We start from the raw sequence: 22,870 nt of genomic DNA, 5'->3' as shown, positions 1-22,870 counted from the left end.
CCTAATGAGCAACACTTGATACGAGGTAAGCTCTTTGATTCTTCTGAGTCTGATTTGAAATTGCAACACTGTGTGATCACAGTTTCCTATGTGATTTAAAGGGGACTTGAAATTGCCTCTGAGAATTAGTGAACTCATAGAAAAGGTTTGTCCTGAGCATTGAGAGCAGAATGATATGATGAAGCAAAAGAGAAAGATGAGTGTTATGCCTGCAGAACAGCCAAAGCAAAGGTTCAGATAAACTACTGATTGATATCTTTTGCTTCCTTAATTGGTAGCCTCTCCTTCTCTCAAAGTTCTACATGGAGAGAGTGTGTGTGGACATATATTTAGCAAAAATAAAGGTCATACACTTTACTTAGGATCACAATATAAACATCAATATCTAACCTCACATCCTTCTACTATCAACTTCAGATGGGAAGGAGTAGGACCTTTACCACTCAGTGAGAAACTGGAAATAAGGAACATGGATGGGATAAAGACTGAAATAAGCTATGGCACCAACTTTTGATGACCTTTCCAGAGAAAATGCAGTGAGCTGAAAAACAAATAAAGTAGCTTCTAGAAGAATCCCATGCTTATTCCTAACTTAAGAAGGATGAGGATAAGAGGAGGGAATAGGTATGGCATCACTGCAGAGCAGTAGCATTTAAAAGCCCCTGGGCTGCACATGTAGCTAAATCAGATAGAAATGTGGCAAGGGTATGTGTGACAGGTGGCCATTTTCCTGATGGGAAATATATGGTCAATAGCCTAAACTTAACTATTATATATTTATTTAACTAGGCTCCATACTCAGTGTAGAGCCCAACATGGGACTTGAACTCACAACCCTGAGATTAAGACCTGAGCAAAGGATCAAGAGTTGATGCTTAACTGACTGAGCCACCAGGCGCCTGGCTAACCCTAGCTGTTATGAAGGGCAGAAGCTGGCTACAGGCTAATGTATCAACATGATGCAACACCAATTAGCTGCTAAGGTTGGAAAGACTTTAAGTCTGTGATCTTTATCATTGCCAGTGTTTGGAGGCATTTTATCTAGTTCAGGTGGAGAGAGAAGGCAAAGTAAGAGAGGATTAAAAAATAGAGAACTAATACATAGAGAGGAACAATAAAAGTATAAAGATACAGTGGACATAAAGTAATAGCAAAGTAAGAGTATAACACAACATTTTGTAAATATTTCTCAGGCTGAGACAAAAAAAGTATGGAAACTAGAAAGACTGAGTATCCCCCCCAAACAAAAACAAAAGAGAAACCCTCATGAAATTTCTATATTTTAAGGATAAAGCATCATAAGCAATCAACCAGAAATCAAACAAAACAGTCACTCTTGCAAAAGGTTTAGCCTCTCTATAATATCCAGTTTCAAAAGGCTAAGGAGCAATGTCTAGAGTCCTAACCCAGCCATGCATGTGACTAGCCAGATCATGCAAATGCGCAAAAAGAACAAGCAAGAATAATGCAAAATAAAACAAAAGGAGATACTAATCTCAGGTATTGCAATAAATAAGAGGTAAACTGATTTCACTATGGTTATTTATTTTTTTTTAAGATTTTATTTATTTATTCATGAGAGACACAGAGAGAGGCAGAGACACAGGCAGAGGGAGAAGCAGGCTTCTCACAGGGATCCTGATGTGGAACTTGATCCCTAAACTGGGATCATGCCCTGAGCCAAAAGCAGATGCTCAATCACTGAGCCACCCAGGCATCCCCTCACTTTGGTTAAAAACAGTCATATGATTCCTATGAACAATTCACGTAAGGGAAAATAAAGGACTAAAAGTAAAAGTTAAAAAAAATATTTAATGTGGACAGGAAGAGCTAAAGGAAAACTCAAGTCCCGTAAGCTCTCTGGTGGGTCTATGACTTGATAATGGATCCTAGCTAGACCTCCTCCCCTGTCACAAGACACCATCAGACCACTGATGCCCTTAGAACATTCATTCCAGCAACTATCTGACTCAGGTACTATACTCAGTGCTCGATATTAACACCAACTAAATTTTTGTTTTCAAGATTTGAGGACTAGCCACAGTGAAACAAATACACACACAAACAAGTCAAAATTAGATCTGAGATACATTCTATTGTAAACATTGACATGTTTACAAGCGTCATTTCTTCTGAGGAGCTGACGGTTTAATTTATTATTGTAATCACCATAATCACCACCATAATTACACTTTTTCATTAAGGCATCTGAAAGGGATATAAGGCAATTTCTAAAAAAAAAAAATCATTTATGTATAACATATAATTTTTGCCTTGTTTCTCAAGGTTATTAGGCCTAAAACTTAAATACAAAAATAAATACATTCAAGTTCTTAATTATATGTAGTAAAAACCAAGAGTATACCCTTTCAATACAGATTTCATATGAAGTACCAAATGAGGGCCTTTAAATGTCATTAGTACTAAAATAGAAAAGGTTGCAAAAATATAAGTCTGCACCACTGAAATACCATTAAATGGAATATAATTATATTATGTTTAAGTCACTCATAGTAAATACTATCTAGATGACAAAATTAGTACATATCAGATGACAAAAGAACTGTGAGTCATTCAATGACCTTTTGAAAGTAGGTAAGACATAAATAAAAATAACAATAATTTCCTTCCTTTCAAAGATTGTTCTGTTCCAGGATTCAGAGGTGCAAACAGCGATGCCAGTGCAAACCATACCCAAGTTTGATCTTTCCACATCAAATAGTGTCACTCAAGGGCAGATAGCAGATGGAGGGAGACATCCTGATGGCAGTGGCCTAAGGATCTATCCTTGAGTTCCTGCTACTGAGATTCCCCAGGACTATCCTGGCTCCTGTTTCTGTTTGAGTCATGGATGTTCAATTCCTCCTTCGAAGAAAATTAATATCCTCAAAATTGACACCTTTTTAAATCATCCAGAGTCAGACTTTCAGGAGGAAAGGGAGCACTGGAGCACTGAGAATTGGGTCTGTGTGGGGGAAGAGCTGTGAAACTGACTCATGTCTAGGTTGGGGAGGCAGCAGCCTGTGATGCATGGGAACGAAGCAGCTAATTAACCAGCTTCACCGAAGATGAACACTGTCGGGAGCCAGGGAATTGGTTCCATAGACCAATCTGAGGAACAGAGAAAGGCTCAAACTGCAGGGTAGGATGGCTGCTTTTGAAGACACAAATGACTAAAAGGACCTTGGGTAACTTAGAATCACAGGTTCAAATCTCAAAATTCACACCTGAAAGCATAAAGATTTCTTTTATTACCCACTGCTGACATCATCCCAAACCACATTTAGGAGATCAGCATTGGAGGTAGTGAATTACAAACTCTTTTAATTAGGTCTGCACTATGAAGCTGAAGTGTGGATAGAGAATGGACAAGACTGGGCCAAGGAAAGTGATGAACTCAAAGACTGTGGATGCTCTGACCCTCTTCATCCCCGCCCCTATGGCAGTGCTCCTATCTGGGAAGCCCTCCCTTCCCACGCAGTGGAGGAGCAACAGGTCAGAGGTGGTCAGGAGTGGTCAGGAGGGCCTGTGTCTTGAACCAGGCTGCCTGGGTCTGAATCCCACTACTTACTGACAGCGAGACCCTAGGCAAGCTCCTTAACCTCACAGGGCCTCCTCAATGTACTCATCTGTAAAATGGCAGTCACAGAAACAAGAATAGCACCTCCAAGGGTCCTATGAGGATTAAATAAGCAAAGGTGGGCAAAGTGTTTAGAGCAGTGCCAGGCTCCTAATATGCTATTCATGGAGGGAGAGATGGTGGTTGTTTTTGAATCATACCTTTTGTTAAGAGAAACCTAATATTTTTATTACCTATTAGAATAACAAAACCACCATTCAAAAGAACTTGGAGGAAAGGTCGGGAATTCAGGAATGAGAAAAATTCTAAAATGTACTTTAGAAATTTGCTAATACTTTTTTTTTCTTTTGCTTAAGTCATTCTGGGTTAGTTTTTCATTTTAGCCAACAACAATACAAGTTGCTAATATTCTGAAGCTGGTTGCCTCAAGGCAGACCTCAGACTGAAGCAAAAGAGCCAAGGCTTCCTTAAGAAGCCACCGAACCCTTGCTCACAAGCTGATAATACTGTCAAGTGGTATAGAGAACTGTCATCTATAGTCGCAGGATTGTGTCATGACCATTTCAACACTGGAGCTTTACGAAATTTCCAAAGAAGGCCAAGGTTAGAGTATGTGGCATACTTCCTGCTTCCACAGTAAGATGGTGTAGGAAACAAGGTGAGAGCAAAGAAAGAACAGCACAGCATCCTGATAAGAGCAGTGAAGATGTCTTCATGTATCTTGTGATCCAAGGTATTCAATTATTAGATGAGAAACACAGAAGGGCAGTCAGAGAAAGAAACACTGGGGCTTGGTTGTTAACCCTCCCATCACAAATTCTGAGGAGTCATTAGCCCAAAGGAGGTAAGAAGCATCCTCATTGTAAGGTTCCATGCACTGGGAGAAAAGGTATTTATGGTAGGATGTGCAATACTTACTCACTTTGTCAAGAGTACTGGCTAAAACGGAAATGCTTAAGGAAATATTATAATTTCCCCATCTCAAGATCCTTAACTTAATCACATGTGCAAAGTCCCTTTTGCCACATAAAGTGGCACATTGGGCAGCCCGGGTGGCTCAGCGGTTTGGCACTGCCTTCAGCCCAGGGCGTGATCCTGGCATCCCGGGATCGATTCCCACGTCAGGCTCCCTGCACGGAGTCTGCTTCTCCCTCTGTCTGTGTCTCTGCCTCTCTCTCTCTTTCTTCCATGAATAAATAAATTTAAAAAAATCTTAAAAAAAAATAAAATGAAAAAAATAAAAATAAAAAAAATAAAGTGGCACATTCATAGCTTACAGGGATTAGGATGTGAAGTTATTTGGGGGGGGTCATTAATCTGTCTATCAAGTCGGTTGAGTATTTGACTCTTGGTTTCGCCTCAGGTCCTGATGTCAGGGTCCAGGGCTTGAGCATTGGGCTCTCTGCTTAGTGGGGAGTCTGATTCTCTCTTCCTCCCCCTCTGCCCTTCCCTGTTTGTGTGCTTTCTCTCTCTCAAAATAAATAAATATATCTTTTTAAAAAAAATTCCCTTCCCATGTTCTTCCTCTATAGAAACATCAATGGACTCTCCTCTAGCCAGCACGATTCATGGAGACAGTACTTACATCAGTAAGTAGTTACAGTACTTACAGTCTTACTTGACAGTAGTTACAGTAGACTTTTACAGTACTGGGTGTGTAGCAGTGGCATGCTGATAGATTTAACAAGCTTTCCAGGGCAGCCCCGGTGGCTCAGCAGTTTAGCGCCTGCCTCCAGCCCAGGGCGTGATCCTGGGGTCCCTGGATTGAGTCCCACATCGGGCTTCTGGCATGGAGCCTGCTTCTCCCTCTGCCTGTGTCTTTGCCTCTCTCTCTCTGTGTCTCTCATGAATAAATAAATAAAATCTTAAAAAAAGATTTATTTATTTATTTTTTAAATAAATTTATTATTTAAAAAAAAAAAAACTTTCCAGAAAATAAATGAATAAAAAGGCCCTGAATTGTAGCTTTTGCAATTTCTATGGCTTAAATACTTTCACCAAGGCCAATTTCAAGCTAATGACTTTACTCAAAGTAGAGTTTGGAAAAGATACACAGTGGAACACCAACTGACAAATACAATAAATTACCCCAGAAAACATAGATAATAGTAAAATGAAGTAGATAACTAGGGCATGATGGGGTTTGTTTTTTTGTTATCATTTGAATCTAATTTATTTAATTGTAAGTGTATACAAATTAATTTCTATAAATGGCTGTGTTTAATGAACAGCTTACGAACTTTGGGAAAAAGGTAACAACTGGCTCTAGCACACCACTGCACTGTAGGTATATAATAAATATTTTTGAACAGATGAATGAGTTAATATAGCTAATGACAGTGTATTAAAATGTATTCAGCTGTTAGTCATCTGATTACTTTTTCTCAGACATCAGTGTTAAATTTTAAAATAGAGTTTAAAATCCTTGAAGTAGGATGTACTAAATTTGAGCATTACCTTTCCTCCATTCACAGGGCGTGACAAACTCATTTTAAATAATTTAAATTTGGTTTTAATTATTTTGGTTTTAATTATTATTTTTTATTTCATCGAATTCAACCTTGTGGAAATTACATTGATTTAGGGAATACTCAAGTCATCTAACTGCTTTTTATAAAATACATACTAGTAGCTAACTATGAAACAAGCATTATAAATATGCTATTATCTTGATTTGGGAATTGTTTCATATTCATAGCACATGAATAATAATGTATAAATCACTACTCTATTCTTGTAAAGTATTAACATGCTAATGTTTGAAATTTAAAATTGAAAAACCTCCAGACATTTTTATTTGTAAGCTTAATGGACAGTAAAACAGTTTTTGAAATATTGATAGGGAGTCTATAGTAGACTGCTTCAGGTACTGTTCCTTGGCTCTCTCCATGTCTTTTTTTTCAGTATAAAACACCTGAGCACTATGTTCTGTAATTTCCTGGGTTGCCTTCCAGCTCCCACCAGATCCAAACAACAGTGAATTTACCTAAGTCAAGTAAACCTGACACTACTGAAATCTTTTAGACATCACACAAAATAAAAAATGTTAATTCCAAGGAGGGGGAGCAAAAGGGAAGAGTTCCAAAGCAAGATGACACATAGTAGTAGGATGATCAGAGATAAAATATTTGCCTCGTTGGGACCCTGGGTGATTCAGTGGTTGAGCATCTGCCTTTGGCTCAGGGCATGATCCCATGGTTCTGGGATCAAGTCACATCCAGCTTCCTGCGGAAAGCCTGCTTCTTCTTCTTCCTATGTCCCTGTGTCTCCTTCTCTGTGTCTCTCATGAATAAATACATACAATCCTTAAAAAAAATTTGCCTAGAAAGTCTTTTTAAGTATTTTTCTAAAGTCAACGAGACTTTTCCTGGTTGCTAATATAATAAAATACTGGCAGAAGAAATAACACTTTTCCATGAAGCATGGGGAGAATATGTCCAAGCCTGTGTGGTTCAAAGTTGTTAAATGGCAGGGATTATAGAGAAAAAGTGAGCCAGCAGAAGGAAGAGGATTCTATAGAAGGGCATGTATTCTGTGGAAATACATTTGTTAAATCCACAAGAAATATACGACAAATGGAATTAATATCTATACCTGTAATTCTAAATAGAACAATCTAATCTTCCTGAGGCAAATTAGTTGGCAAATACAGGATTTTTTCATTAATTTCTATGAAACAAAATAAACATATCCCATTTATATTCTCATGGCTTGAAAGCATAAAATCTGTCTAGACATTTTTGTAACCACACTTATCAATTTTGATTGGGATCAAAATTCAGAGCCACCATCAATGAAGATTATTCCCGACAGCCGTGACACAAGAACTCACCTCCCCAGGCACCACTTATTTCATGATTTACTTACACACTTCCTGTGGTAGAGCTGCTGTCAGTGACGAAAGACCCATTAGTCCTTTCCATCTGGGCCAGCCTGAAAAATGAAAATAAAGACGTTCCCTCATGTGGTTCCACAGGGCATGGTCAACTGTGCTACAGTCTCTAGTTGTTCTCAAGTGGTCCTAATTGTGACAAAATATGAAAAGGTCTTTTTAGGTCTCCTAAAAAGATTGGGAACTTAAAAGAACATCTAATGTTGAGTTATGTTTCTATCACACCTGCCTTAAAGCTTGTAGGCTTTCATCTTTTACCATGTTACATAGACTTCTAATTAACTTAGGCTCCTCACTGATCTCCTGCACCCTGCAGTGGGTCTCCATTCTCATAAATCTGATTATGCTCCTCTCCTGTCTAAACACTCACTATGACTCCCCCTTTACCTGAGGACAGAATCCAACTCCTTAGCAAGTGGGCCTTCATTATTGGATTTTGGCTTCTGTTCCTTGACTCCTCACTCCTTTAAACAAACCATGTTCTTTCTCAGTTCATTGCTTTTAAGTATGCTTTTTCATTAGTCTAAGCCTACCTTTTTCCAGAAATTCTATCTGGCCAAGACTCAGCTCATATATTATTATTTATACAATACTTGAACTAACCTTTTTAGGAATAGCTAGTTGCTAGCACCATTGACACTTCTATACACTTCTGAAAGTTTGTACATGCCATCAAAACCTGCCTATACTCTATACTGTTTAAGGACTCTAAAATAAGCCTCTATTAAGAAAGCATTAGCATAAATTTAATTACATGTTTTAATTCACATGTGCACCATCTCCTGAGAACACTTTCTGTTCCTACTCTCATTCATTGAAATGAGTTACATTATCTAAATCCTGCTTGTCTAGCATATGGATTCTAATGAGGTCAATAATCACATCCCATGGAGATTTACTCTTCATAGAATGTACAGCAGGTGTTTGGTAGATTGGAAATCACAACATGGAAAGATGAGAGCCCAGATTCCAAATAAAATAGAGTCAAGACTCTTGCAAAACATCTCTCAAATCAAGGCATGTCGATGACATAGGATTCATACAGAAATAGATACATTTTGGGTGGCAGCGCAGCAGAGGACTCCTCTCAAAGCCTCTTACCGTGTGGCATACTGTTCTATTCTGGAATGGGTGTCATCGTGAAACAGCTGAGGAGACTGTGATGGGCTATAAAGGAAAAAGCAAAGAAATAGTTTTATGCCCAAATATTGATAGATGCTACTATTAGGAATGTTAGCTTAGTTAAATAGTGAATTTGCCATGCAAACAAACCATGAGGATTGTTACCCAGGAGGCAGACTATTCTTTTAGCTCAAGAGTTGCATAATCACCCCCATGCTAATGACACGGATCAGAGTACCAACTCCTGCAGATGGAGCTGTGAATACTCACTCATAGTGCTCCGGCCACATGCTGATGAGTGTGACAGGACTGCAGAGGGGGAGAGGGAAACAGAGGTCACAGAGCTAGCACTTGAGAGCGGTTTCAGACAAAAGCAGCGGGCGGGGGGTGGGGTGGGGAGGACATTCTCCACTGTCTTCCACTCTCACGTTTGGTTGCCCTGAGGTGCACCACGGGGAATCAAAAGTAGCAGAAGTCCCTGTTTATTCTAGAGAAGATGCTGTGTACTCAAGTGCCTGGAGGGGCTTTTCACAGATATTACAGGATATTTGTTACAGGATAGCAAACACATGTCTAAATAGTCTCATTGAAAAAAGGAAACGAAATGTGCTAAAATGGCTTGAAAACATGAAATAATTTTAAAGATAATGTTCCATAATATAGTGAGGGATGATGCAATCAGATCTTTATTTTTCCTGAAGAAACCTGGTCAGAAATTCCAAAGACTACATTAAACACTAATGGCAGAATTGCAATAAAATGAGATTTCTTTTCTGATTCTTTGTCCGGTTTTAAATGTAAAAATGCAAATCCGAGAGTGCACAAAGTATCCCCTCCTCCCAGAGACACTGCAAAAAGATTATTTTTTTGCAAAAAGATGCTACTTAGATTCTCTCTCCTACACCCAGCCAAAAAAACTTCAAATTATCAATAAAGCTGAAAGTGACTACATGATGCTATACTTTTTTCAAACATATTTTCTTCCAGAAGTTCAGTCAATGAAAATGATAAGGAAACATGTTCTGCCTGAGTTGGGCCTGACTCTGGAGATTGATCCTTCAGTATGGACTCCGAGCCCTGGGGACCCTCCAACCTCAACCACTGCCCAGAAATCCTCAAGTCTCCATGAAATATCTCTTGAAAACAACTGAACATAATGAAAAACCCTATTTTTTTTTTTTTTAGGAGAGTGGGGGGAAGTACTGATGAATGTGGGAATTTAAAAGTCTAAGGAAAATTAGTTCTCTATTTAATTAAATAAATAAAAGTCTCCTGTACAAGTTCATGTTGACAGAAACAAAGAAGGAATGTTTAAATTATTCTAGATCCACGTGATCCTGTATTTCTATTATACACAGAAACTTAAGAAAAAGTTAACGATCTCATTAGCTTCTACTGGGAAGTACAAGTTAATGTCTGAATAGCAAAGATTAAAAGGAGATGAAGGGAATTTTACTGGGCTGAAAAAGAAAATACAAAGCCCTACTTTCAAAAACAGGCATTTATCCAGACTGTGTTTGTCAGAATATCTGTAAATAAATTTAATCATCCACATACCTGCTAGTTACGACAATGAAACAACACAGCATTACTCAATAGTCATTACCTTTCCTTAACTCTGAGATGTGGATGTTAAATGTCAAGTGAATGACTGGTTTATACACTTTCCAAAAAACAGTAGCTACTCAAGAGAGCATTTCTAAAATTCAAGTGTAACTACGACATCTGCAGCAAACATTAAGTCCAAAAAGAATATGTATTTTTGATCTTAATTGAACTCGGAAAGGCTTTGTGAAACTGCATGATTGGTTCTTGTGAAGTTATTCAGTTAGCACAAAAGTGATTCATTGAACTAAGATAAGAACGGCAGAGGTATAAAGCTGAACGGAAGTTCTCAAAAGAAAGTTTCTTACATATTGAGAACATTTCTAAGAAAAGAAATAAAGATTAAAAAAATCAAGCTTTAGGCTTCATTAACTTCAAAGTATTTTGATTTGTAGAAGACAAAGGCTAAGTGATAAATTTTCTCATTTAATTCTGGCAAAAACAAGGCAATATCCCCACTGCATAGAGTTTATAGTTAAAAGAGGGTTCAAAATAAGACACAGTCCATAATGTGGCCCATCCCTACTTTCCAGAAGCAGGGACTGAATGCGGTGTTTTACTTAATCGTACACTAATATGCAATGAATTAGACTCTACTAAATATACTTTTGAAATATAATCCACTCTTTCCTTGAAGAACTTCATGATTCTTTCAATGCTTTAGGCTTCCAAGCCTTTTGCCTTCTTCAACCCATTTGCACCATAGTAGGTGGGGTTCCCAGTGTGCTCTAACATATAAAACATTCAAAGGCTCCCTACTATTTTCAGGATAAAATCCAAACATCCTTGGCATGACTTACAAGGCCCTTCATTCTATGGGTCCTGCTTCCCTTTCCCTCTCATTTCTTGCCATGTTTCCCAGCTTCCCTCCAGTTTCCAAAAACGATCTTGGGTCTCCGGGCTTTTGAAAATACATCCCTTGCCTAGAAACTCTCCCTCTCCTTCTCCCACACGAAAAACCCTGAACGTCTGGCCCTATTAATCTTCTAGGTCTCAGCTTAGCTGTCATTGCCTCCCAGTCCAATGTTCCTACAATCACAGTTACACTTAACAACACTTGGACCATGAAACTTATCCATTCCACTTCAACCAATACGAGGCAGAAGTGTCCATTTTTACTTTTTTACTCTTTAGGGAAACCAACCTACCTTGCAGCCAATAATAATCTCTCCCAATTCTCAAATTACTTTTGCTTAGGTTTATTTTCAATGGTTAAGTCTTTAATCGAATTCTACTCATTTATTTTTATTTATTTTTTGAAAACTCTTGCACACAGTTACTAAATTAATTGAATAAACCTAACCATGGGTTTGTTTAGCTCCTTTTAGTTATGACTCATTTTTCTCATAAATTCCCTTTATGTATGCACGTATAATTACTGGAGAGGGGATAAGATACTACATTTTGCAGGGATGAAAGAGAAAGATGCAAAAGGAAATTCTAATCAGCTTCATAAATAACTTCAACACATTTACCACTTGACTGGTTTTTCTCCAATGTTCTCCCACAAATAGGAGAATAAATGAAATCAAACTTTACTACCCACTCACATAAATTGTTACACCAGAAGATTAAGTGGCCCTATACTGGAAAGGGCTCAGCAGAAAAATGAACTATACTGACTTTAAGAATGCATTCTAGAATTAAAAAAAGAAGAAAGCCTACCCACTCTATCTCATAAATCTTTTTCAAAAAGCAACTTGTGGCATCTGATTTAACCTTATACTACTTCCATTCTTTCTCTTGTTTTCCTCTCCCTGGAAATGCTGGTAAGTTCATGATGAATATGAAGATGAAATGAAGCATATTCAGAATTACAGCCAAAAATCATAGCACAAAATTATTTGTTATGCTTTTCTGTTCTTTTTCACTTTTACTGTGTCACTCAGAATAGGATGATTGATGTCAATGATTATTTTGACATTAAAAGGCAAATTACCCAAAATGCTTAAAAGGAGTATAAAAGATCGATCTGCCTGCACGATTCATATGAAAGATGTAGACTTTTGGAACACAAAATGCCAATGGTTTATCCTAAGAATGAAAGGCACATCACTAGTACAAGCCTATCAAAAATATCTTGTAAATAAAAGCACTATGTGATAATTCTGTGCTTCAGGCAGCTAGCTATTCTGAAGGTTAATTAGATCTGATATCAAGGGAAGTAAAATTGTGCCTTTATCATGAGGTGTTCAGCAGTTAAACTATATGTTAGATAGTAAAATGAACAAGAGTGTAGCACCATATAACCATTTGAAGAAAAGGAAAAAAATATACCCACAAAACAAAGAGAGAACCAAAAATCGACTTTTTCTTATGGATTTAAAGTAAATGAATAGCTCTCCTTAAACTGAAATTTCTCCAATAAAATTTGTTCAGAAGTGTACTGTGCAAAAATAACCAGGAGGCATAATATTTTAAGTGTACACAGTTTGATATCAAGCAAAGTTATCAAAAGGAATTTTTTTTGTATGCTTTAAGTGTGTGTGGTATTTTGAGATCTATCAACATATACTGTTGTGGACTTATTCTCTATAGAGGGATCAAATATCTACTGTGTTTTGGCTGTGGTCTTTCTTCTTCTTAGAAGCTCCACAAATCAACAAAAAACACATACAATTGTACACAAATGCAGCAAAGTCAATGGTCTGCAAATCTATATGGAAAGAAAATCCAGCCCAAATAGTCTATCCCTCTATTTTGACATCGTTGAGTCGTGGACTGTCATAATACTAGACCATGACTGCTGTCTGCATCTCTTGTACACACAATAAAAGGAACTGAATTTTGAAGATTAAAGAAAGACGGATTTCACAAAGATTGCATTCAACACACATTTTATGTATCTCACTACAATTTTCTCTATTGGAGAATGTAGAAAGTTTCACACTTCACACCTCAACTTTTCTGTAGTCATTTGGGAGGGTATCTTTCTGTAACTAGAACATCACTATTTTTATGACTAGGCACTTTGCTAATGATTAGCAATAAAAGTTAATTTTTCCCAAGATTCAAGCATAAGAAAATTGCCTCAGCAGGTGTATTTAGGCTGAGATTTAAAAAAGTGATTCAAAGACTTAAAATCAGATCTGCTTTGATCCTGATATGTAATTGTTTAATAATTTAACGTTACTTCTTGCATTTCTTCTGGCTTGCTTTAAAAATTCTTTCTCTTTTCATTTCAGGTTATGAATTGTTATTTTTTCTTTTCCTTATAATGCTATCATAATTTTGTTACCTTGAGATTGTGTTTCATTTATGCTTATAAACTCAAGTTATATACTTAGAAGAAATTTTGTCTGTTTTATGTCTCATATAAAGCTATCTCATTTTGCTGACTTCATGTTCAAGACAAAAGTTAGAAATATAAGATTTTGATGAGATTTTAGCACAGAGGTATCTGAAATAAGAAATTCAAAATTATTAATAAATTTACATTAAAAACGTAAAATAAGTAAAACATACTACATGAAATAGCAAAATATCCTTACAGGAGGAAAAATGGAAAATAAATAAAATCATGAAACAGCATATAACACAATTTACTTTAAGTATTTTTAAGAGGAAAAGAGGTGACCAAGGCCAAGGTTGAACACACAGTAATACATACTTTTAAGATAGAGCAATACATGCAAAATTAAACCTAAAATTTTACCTGTGGTATTTTGTCAAAAGCAAGCAGTAAAAATTCATGTTATGAGGACTGATTCTAAGTTCAATTTACCTCCTTAAAAATGAAACATTTTACCAAAACACAAACTCTTTCTGGTATCAGATCATTTCTCTTGTGTCTCTGACATAATAACAGATGATGTCAGAGAAGAGAGTACAAAGAAGTTTTAATATTAAAATTAAACTTACGTCTCTAAGTTGTCACCTTCAAGTACTGTCTGGACAGGCAGGTAGCCAAGCCGAGGATGTTTGGCAAAGTATTTCTTTGATCTGAACTTATTCTTCAGCACCTTTGTGAAGTCTCGTACATCTTCCCCAGATGTTGTCTAGGAAGTTGAAAAAATTATACTTCTCTCATTAAAATGGAAGGAGAGATCTAGCTACAATAAAATTTGAGCAGATATAAATCAACAGTTTCAGTAGCTTTATGTATTTTTGGGATAACAAGTCATGTCACGAAATCACAACCAGGACTCATTATTATTAAATATATCCAGCAATCAGTTCATAATTTTTAAAATTTTCTGTTGAAAATAAACCGTAACTAGCTCATTTCCCCAATATTTAAAAAACTAGGCCAAAAAGTAAAATTAGTTTTGGTAATTTTACTGGTTGCTTCCTATTAATAAAAGAGTTGCAATTGCTATTAAGTGTTTAGGCATGATGAAAGATTCATATAATATGGTTTTAACTAAGGTGAGTAAGTAAGGGTGAGTATATAGCTCCTACTGACTTCACACGAGCCAGCATATGTTAATGTCTGGAAAATGAGAAAGTAATAAATAAAAGAGATGAACAGGGTGACAATATTGTAAGGAATATTGTCGAGTTTGTCTTTCCCAACTATACAAATATATAATTTTTTGAAACAGACTTAATTTGTCATGTTACTGTTTCCTTAACCATTTCATGATGATTTAGGGTTAGGTGGGCCAAAACCTATCCCTATTTCATCCCTTATTCCCATCCCATGAACTGTTCCCAAAGCTTCAGTTTCTTACTATCACCAATTCTAATTTTTATTTGCAATATGTTATACAGACACCAACTTTAGTCTTTCTAAAGAGGAATATAAAATATTTATTATACCTGCAGAGAACTAAATTAAAACCTTGTTTGTCTGATTCCCAGTTGGCTATTCAGTCTAAAAACCTGGATAGACCTCACTCCTATCACTTTACAAAACCAAACGAAGAGAACGCTTCGATAATAACAAAACAAGTGCTAAATACACTCCCCAGTCAGTCTTTTCCTTCATGACAAGCATGCCCAGGACTCATACAAACTTGGTTTGCAAACAGAAGCTTAAAAAATATAATTATTTTTTAAAACAACTAAATTCTGAGTCAGCCCTTATGTGGTTTTGTTGCCTTCCATCTGCTCTCATTCTACCTACATGTGTCTGCTTCTAGCACACAATTAAGAGAACTTCTGATTCTCTAGGCTTGCAGAGAAGAGAGGAATAAGCCCAAGCTATTTATAATTAAAGTTCATCAATTTCCATTTTACTAAAAAAAAATAAAAAAATAAAAAGCACAGCAAGGACCACTCACATTATCATTGGGCCTTACCATCAGACCCATGTCAAATCTTTTTCTGAATAACTCAAAATAAACTATATAATGTCCATAGTTATTTAGGTACAGATCCTTCCAAAGACAAAGAAGAAGTATAGAAAATAAGCTTTTAGCAAAAAGAAAAAGAATCCAAGGCGCTCCGTAGGGGAAAGTGTTGCTAAGAGAGACAATGGCTTGGAGGTCCTAAGATCTAACCAGATAGAACAGGAAAAATAAGCAGAATAACATTTGGGAGTAAACAAGGAAATTTTTAGAGAAGGAATGTCTGGGACTGAGAATAAAGCCAAAAGGACATATCACCTACTGTAAAAGGACATTTGGACCTCTGGCAATGGGTTTCACAGCGGCAGATCATTACATTTATAGGTAAGTTCTCCCTGAATGTTTTGATAAAAAGAAAAAAAGGGAAGAAGCTTTCCATGATAGAAATAGAAAGAGAAGGCTCCTATGCAAAGATAAGCATTTATGACTCCATTTATTTTTATGTCTGCTCTTAACACATTGTTAATATACAGGGAGATAAGGAAGTACTGGCCTCCGGCTCCACATCCAGCTGTGAATAAAAAAGTTTTTACCACTTAGCCCTGTGGTTTTCAAATCGTACCCAGGCTTTCAATTCAGGCAGTCCTTGAGTGGGGTAGTGGGAGAAAAGGCCATGTGAGCAAGGTACCACGCTACTTGCCCTGCCTGCCTCCTCCAGGGCAGTCTACAATACAGTGCTTTTTATATATTCATGGGGTTAGGCAACCATCACCTCAAAAAAGAAACCCTGTACCCATTCGCAGTCACTCCCACTCCCACCTTAACCCTATCTCCTCTCCTTAGCTCCTGGCAACCACTAATCTACTTTCTGTTTCTATGGATTTGCCTATTCTGGACATTTCTTATAAATGGAATCATACAATATGTGGTCTTTTGTGACTGGCTTCTTTCACTTAGCATAATGTTCTTCTAGCTTATCTATATTTAGGTTTCAACATGAACTTTTGCTTGGGAAAAAAATGACACATCATCCAAAAGTACACGTCCAATTCCACATCTAACATTCTTTAACTAAATACATTCAAGACATGGAAGAACAAAGCAAAACCAACTGACCAACCGACCAACCAACCAACCAGCTACCACCAACAACAAAAAACTCATCTCCCACAAAACAAAAATACAAAGAAACAAATAAAAAGCACCTACTGGCCTCCCCAAAAGTTATAGCAGGGGCTGAAGTTATTATGCTGAGGGAAGTAAGTCAGTCGGAGAAGGACAAACATTATATGTTCTCATTCATTTGGGGAATATAAATAATAGTGAAAGGGAATATAAGGGAAGGGAGAAGAAATGTGTGGGAAATATCAGAAAGGGAGACAGAACGTAAAGACTGCTAACTCTGGGAAACGAACTAGGGGTGGTAGAAGGGGAGGAGGGCGGGGGGTGGGAGTGAATGGGTGACGGGCACTGGGGGTTATTCTGTATGTTAGTAAATTGAACACCAATAAAAAATAAATTAAAAAAAATTTGAATTTGTGATAATGTTCAAATTTAATATTTGAAAAAAAGAGTGCATTCTCATACAGAAAAAGCATATTTTTGTTTCCTCATCAATTTTCATATTGAAGAGAAAAAAAAGCTTTCACCAATAGTTATAATCTAAAGGCACTGAGTTCACTAATGCCATAAACTTTCTGCAATATTAAAAGAAAAAATGAAAGTAATTCATCCCACAAGAACTAGGTGTTCTATTCAGGTTAGCAAAATGTAATTCTTTAGTTGAAGGAGAGCTAAGAAAATGATTTAAACCTATTTCTCACCAAAAAAAAGTTAAAAGATATTTTTACATATTTGGTCTAATTTGCTATCTAATGACAGTAGCTAATATCTATCTATTTCAAAGCACTAGAGCAATAGTTTGGTAAAAAGCAAAAAGGAAGACCACCCACCTACCGTAATGAATATAATCAAATTCAACTCAATCTTCATGCTAGGTATAATGCTTTGTTCGTTTTCTTTTTTAAGCAAATAACTATTGATATTATGATCTGAGGATGAAATGGAATGAATCACTCATTACTACACAAATTATCCCACATTTTAAGTTAATCAAGTATTTCTTGAAAGACCAGGTTTTTATTTATTGCTATAAGAAAAGAAAGAAGGAGGACAAAAGATTTTGCACATCTCATCATATGAGACAAGGGTAACATAAAGGCATAGAACTCTGCACATTATAAACAGCTTTCCTTAATTCTCATTTTACCATCAAGAGTGGTGAGATTAGCATCACTTTTTTTGATCCCTCTGAAAGCTTGCAGGGATTCAGACCTACAAGTCAGTAATGAAAAAGCTGCTCTTGCACGCCTGGGTCTTTTTCACTATACCAGCACTATATCCCTTCTCCTAGAAAAACACAACAGTTCTAGGTTTTGTAAGAGAAAGAGCCCATAGCCATCTACTAAAATACTATTAATTACTACATTAAGCTACCCATTAAGCTGAGTTTTACCAAGTTTATATTGAAATGTCATTTTATGACTTATTTTTTTCATTTTATAACTTTTAAATTGCATGTCCAAGACATGTTAGTGTAAGCAGAATTAGGGGGAAAAATACACGAGAGAGAAAAAAGAAAAATTAAAATCTCTTGCTCTTTGACCACCTAGCAATAACCTTGCCTTGTTCACCCTTCTGTTGTCTCCATAATAACCATTTTCCTCATTTTTTATAAGCAACAACTATCTTGTATTTAAAAAAATAAATTTTTCACCCCAAAGTCTATCCCTATGTGTTGTAGTTCATTTAAAAAAATCTGATATATTTTAACTCACTTTGTAGATTCTCCTCCATACTTGCCATTTCCTTATAGTTCATCTGTTGGAAAACACAGGCAAATTGACCTAGCTAGGCTTTGCGGATGGCATATGTTTGATGCAGTTCAGCATGCTCCTCAGTCCTTTGGATATCCTGCAAACTGGCAGCTGGATCCAGAGAATGCATCAACTTCAGGTGTGATCTGGCAAGACTATCAGTAGTGTCTGGTTATCACTCTTTTGTGATCCTAGCAGATTTCATGTGAAATGAAAATCCAATGGGGGCTTCAAAATGATGTCAAATGATGTCAAAATGATGACATCCTAATTCTATCATTCATTTTCATTTATTAATTGAAATAACTATATAAAGACATGTCCCCTTGTCTGCTATTTGGCACACTCAGGAATATAGTTTATTCAGGAAAGGCAGGATTACATGTTTGATTTTCCCTTTTATTGACCAATTTCTGCAGTAACACATTGGTTTCCTATTATCCCCCAAACATAACCAATTTTTAAAATTATTTTCACATGTTATTATGAGCTCATAGCTTTTTAACATATTTAATGGGTTTGGGTCTTGCAATTATCATTATTGGAGATCAAATTGTCTTACCTTTGGCCAGTAGAAGCCCCTTCCAGTTAGCCCCGCTTTGTTTAAGCTCTACAGGTAACAATATATTTAATGGTCTCTACCTATTCTTAGGATGTTATTTCCTTGGTTATTTTGGTTGTCTGAAGCCTGGTCTCTAATAAATCTTCAAGAAGTGCTCATAGGACCAATATTACCTGAGTTCTTGTATGTTGATGATAATTTTCCTGTGTCCTACTAGACAGTAGAAGGCTGGTTTTTCTCAATATAAAATCCTTGGCTCACATGCTTTTTCCCTGAGTTTCTAAAAAAAAAAAAGTCCTTTCATTTTCCTTTTCACATGAAGCTTTGCTATTATTTGATCTTCTTTCCTTTTTAAGTCATGTTGTTCCTTTTGTTTATGACTGGAAGATTTTTTTTCTTTGACTTTAAAGTCCAGCAATTTTATCAGAACATATTATAGTATCAGTCATTCTGAGTCAATGTTCTCAGGCATGTGATATACTCTTGGTACATAGTTTTTCACCTTTTCCTTTCTGGTGGGGAAGAAAGTTTTTCTTGAATTTTCATTTTTATTTTATTTTTTTAATAAATTTATTTTTTATTGGTGTTCAATTTACCAACATACAGAATAACACCCAGTGCTCATCCCGTCAAGTGCCCCCCTCAGTGCACATCACCCATTCACCCCCACCCCCGCCCTCCTCCCCTTCCACCATCCCTAGTTCGTTTCCCAGAGTTAGGAGTCTTTATGTTCTGTCTCCCTTTCTGATATTTCCCACACATTTCTTCTCCCTTCCCTTATATTCCCTTTCACTATTATTTATATTCCCCAAATGAATGAGACCATATAATGTTTGTCTTTCTCTGACTGACTTACTTCACTCAGCATAATACCCTCCAGTTCCATCCACGTCGAAGCAAATGGTGGGTATTTGTCGTTTCTAATGGCTGAGGAATATTCCATTGTATACATAAACCACATCTTCTTTATCCATTCATCTTTCAATGGACACCAAGGCTCCTTCCACAGTTTGGCTATTGTGCACATTGCTGCTATAAACATCGGGGTGCAGGTGTCCCGGTGTTTCATTGCATCTGAATCTTTGGGGTAAATCCCCAGCAGTGCAATTGCTGGGTCGTAGGGCAGATCTATTTTTAACTCTTTGAGGAACCTCCACACAGTTTTCCAGAGTGGCTGCACCAGTTCACATTCCCACCAACAGTGTAAGAGGGTTCCCTTTTCTCTGCATCCTCTCCAACATTTGTGGTTTCCTGCCTTGTTAATTTGCCCCATTCTCACTGGTGTGAGGTGGTATCTCATTGTGGTTTTGATTTGAGTTCCCTGATGGCAAGTGATGTGGAGCATTTTCTCATGTGCATGTTGGCCATGTCTATGTCTTCCTCTGTGAGATTTCTCTTCATGTCTTTTGCCCATTTCATGATTGGATTGTTTGTTTCTTTGGTGTTGAGTTTAATAAGTTCTTTATAGATCTTGGAAACTAGCCCTTTATCTGATCTGTCATTTGCAAATATCTTCTCCCATTCTGTAGGTTGTCTTTTAGTTTTGTTGACTGTATCCTTTGCTGTGCAAAAGCTTCTTATCTTGATGAAGTCCCAATAGTTCATTTTTGCTTTTGTTTCTTTTGCCTTCGTGGATGTATCTTGCAAGAAGTTACTGTGGCCAAGTTTAAAAAGGGTGTTGCCTGTGTTCTCCTCTAGGATTTTGATGGAATCTTGTCTCACATTTAGATTTTTCATCCATTTTGAGTTTATCTTTGTGTATGGTGAAAGAGAGTGGTCTAGTTTCATTCTTCTGCATGTGGATGTCCAATTTTCCCAGCATATCTTCAATTTTTTTCCTATCTTCAACATCTGTCATTTTCTCTTGGATATTTCATATTGCTCTCTTCATTTCTTGTTAACTTTCAGAGTTTGTCTCTTATCTACCTTCTATTTCTCTCGAAATATTTACCTCTCCTGTTTATTAAGACTACAATTAGTCTTAATTTTTGAAATGATTTTTCTTTTGTTTCTAATTCTTCCCTGAGTTCTATCACCTCGTTTCCAAGATTTTCCAGTTCTGATTTATGTGTGGGATCATTTTCTTAAGCTTATTTTGCAATGGTGGGTTATACCTTTGACCTGTTCAAGGAGCACATATTTCTGGTAGGCTTTACTACACTTATATTTTTTGGTTCTTCTATCTTTTTTTAATAATTGCTTTACATGAGAGTTGATCTTGATACTTTCTGCTGCTGAATTTTGTCATTGTTGTGAAATTAATATTCCTAATTCAAGAAAGCTTTGTACAGTTCAGGAAACCTTCTCTAACTTCATAGGGTTCCTTCTTCTTTTGCTTTCGTGGGGTATTCAAAAATAGGGCAGTTGAGTTTGGGGATTTCCTGGTCCTATTCCCTTGCCCTACTTTGGACTAGATCATTTCTTTCATCTCTGTTGACCTGCTATGTTAGTGTCATTCCTACCAGTTTATCTAGTCTGAGGCTCTTTACCGGAAGGAAGCCCTAGTGGGTTGGGTCTAAGGGCTCCAGAAGCTCAGAGCACCCCCAGCACCTTCAGATCTTCCTCTCTGGGTGACTTCTAGGTTCACAGCTCTGCTCCCAAACCAGCTCTTTGAGCTTTCCACTAAATACCTGTTGTCTGTTTTAGGGTTCTCCAGTTCTCACGCACCTTGCATCCTTTCCCTTCCTTTTAGAGATAATAGTATCTTCATGCAGGTTTTGTGGCTGATGGTGGCTTGTCAGCACCAGATTTATTTTGCAGATATCTTAGTACCTAGTTTTATTGTAAATGTTGCCCAGGGGTTTAGTTTTATTATCTAGTTGCTCTCTTTTTATGTAACTGATTTAGAAATGGGAAGAAAATGACAAGGACAAAAGTTTTTGAAAAATTCTAAAGCCACTTCTACTGCCATTTCCCCTAAATCCTTCTGGCTTGATTTTTAATAAGCACATAAGAACTCACTTATCCAAATGAGGACTGTCTTTCAAATTGTCATTTTTGGAAAGCTCATTGAAGCTGAGTCATTGTGAAAAACATTTTAAAACTAAACCTACATAGACAAGTGGGCATGTGAATACTCAAAATTATACTTCCCCCCACTATGCTGCTATTAAGTAGCACAGAGATAATGATGAAAACTTATTTGGATAATAAAAAGTAATTAGCTCTCAACTTGCATCACACCGACTAACACAAATGAATGCATAAAATATAAAAACATGTTGCTGAATTACAAAAGCTACCCTGGGGTAACTCTATGCATGTAACTCCTTACCAAAGTCTTAAAAATTTTTGTGCAAGCTGGTATCAGATGATTTTTCACTCAAGGTCTATTTTCTAAGCCAAAGTTGGGAGTATTTTAAATTTTCCTTCATTTTATTCCTTGATTGAGGACAAATATAGACATCATATAGACCAAATTTAGAGTTATCTTTCACTTGTGTTTGTATATCTACATATAAATCCATATGTATTATTATATATATCCCTGTTCATGTTTTAAACTGTATATTCTTATTGTAAATGCTGACATCTATGTATTATTGAACTTCAAAAACATGGATATGTGACTGAGAGTCTTGTCCTTCTCATTAATGTGAATTACAAGGAGCTACAAGGCTAAAGTACAAAAAAGTCTAGAAGTTAGGAATGTGAACTCTCATAGTATTATAGTCAACTAGATCCTTGAATACATTGCTTTACTACTTCAGCTCACAAAATTCCTCCTAATAACACAAAAGAGCCACAAAGCAAAACGTAAAAGGGACTATTCACAATGATGTCAAATAAGCCCGAGGCCAAAACATCCAACTTCTAATTACCTAGCAATTTTAGCAAAACACCAAAACAACTGCAAATAAATAAGCAAAATCATGTTTATCTAAAATCTTCCCCAAATTCCTCTAGTCAGCTCATAACTTGGGTGGCAATATTCTCTAATTCTTTAACAAATACTCCTAACATTAGAGCTTTAACTGTTAACTACAAAAATGAGTAACTTTT

The 22,870-nt window shown here is 36.6% G+C and overlaps 1 protein-coding gene across 1 annotated transcript in view; it reads right to left on the bottom strand.

The window, feature by feature from the left end:
* UTRN (utrophin) overlaps nucleotides 1-22,870 on the bottom strand; it is a 488,613-nt gene that overhangs the window by 15,132 nt on the left and 450,611 nt on the right. Inside the window, 4 exon segments of the mRNA NM_001012395.1 lie at nucleotides 7,448-7,513; nucleotides 8,574-8,639; nucleotides 8,865-8,903; nucleotides 14,061-14,197. Coding sequence (NP_001012395.1) covers nucleotides 7,448-7,513; nucleotides 8,574-8,639; nucleotides 8,865-8,903; nucleotides 14,061-14,197 — 308 coding nt within the window.

Source organism: Canis lupus, chromosome 1, assembly GCF_011100685.1.
Source record: "Canis lupus familiaris isolate Mischka breed German Shepherd chromosome 1, alternate assembly UU_Cfam_GSD_1.0, whole genome shotgun sequence".
Classification (NCBI taxonomy): domain Eukaryota; kingdom Metazoa; phylum Chordata; class Mammalia; order Carnivora; family Canidae; genus Canis; species Canis lupus.
The sequence above is the reverse complement of the archived record's forward strand: the minus strand, read 5'-3'. Positions and strand labels throughout refer to the sequence as shown.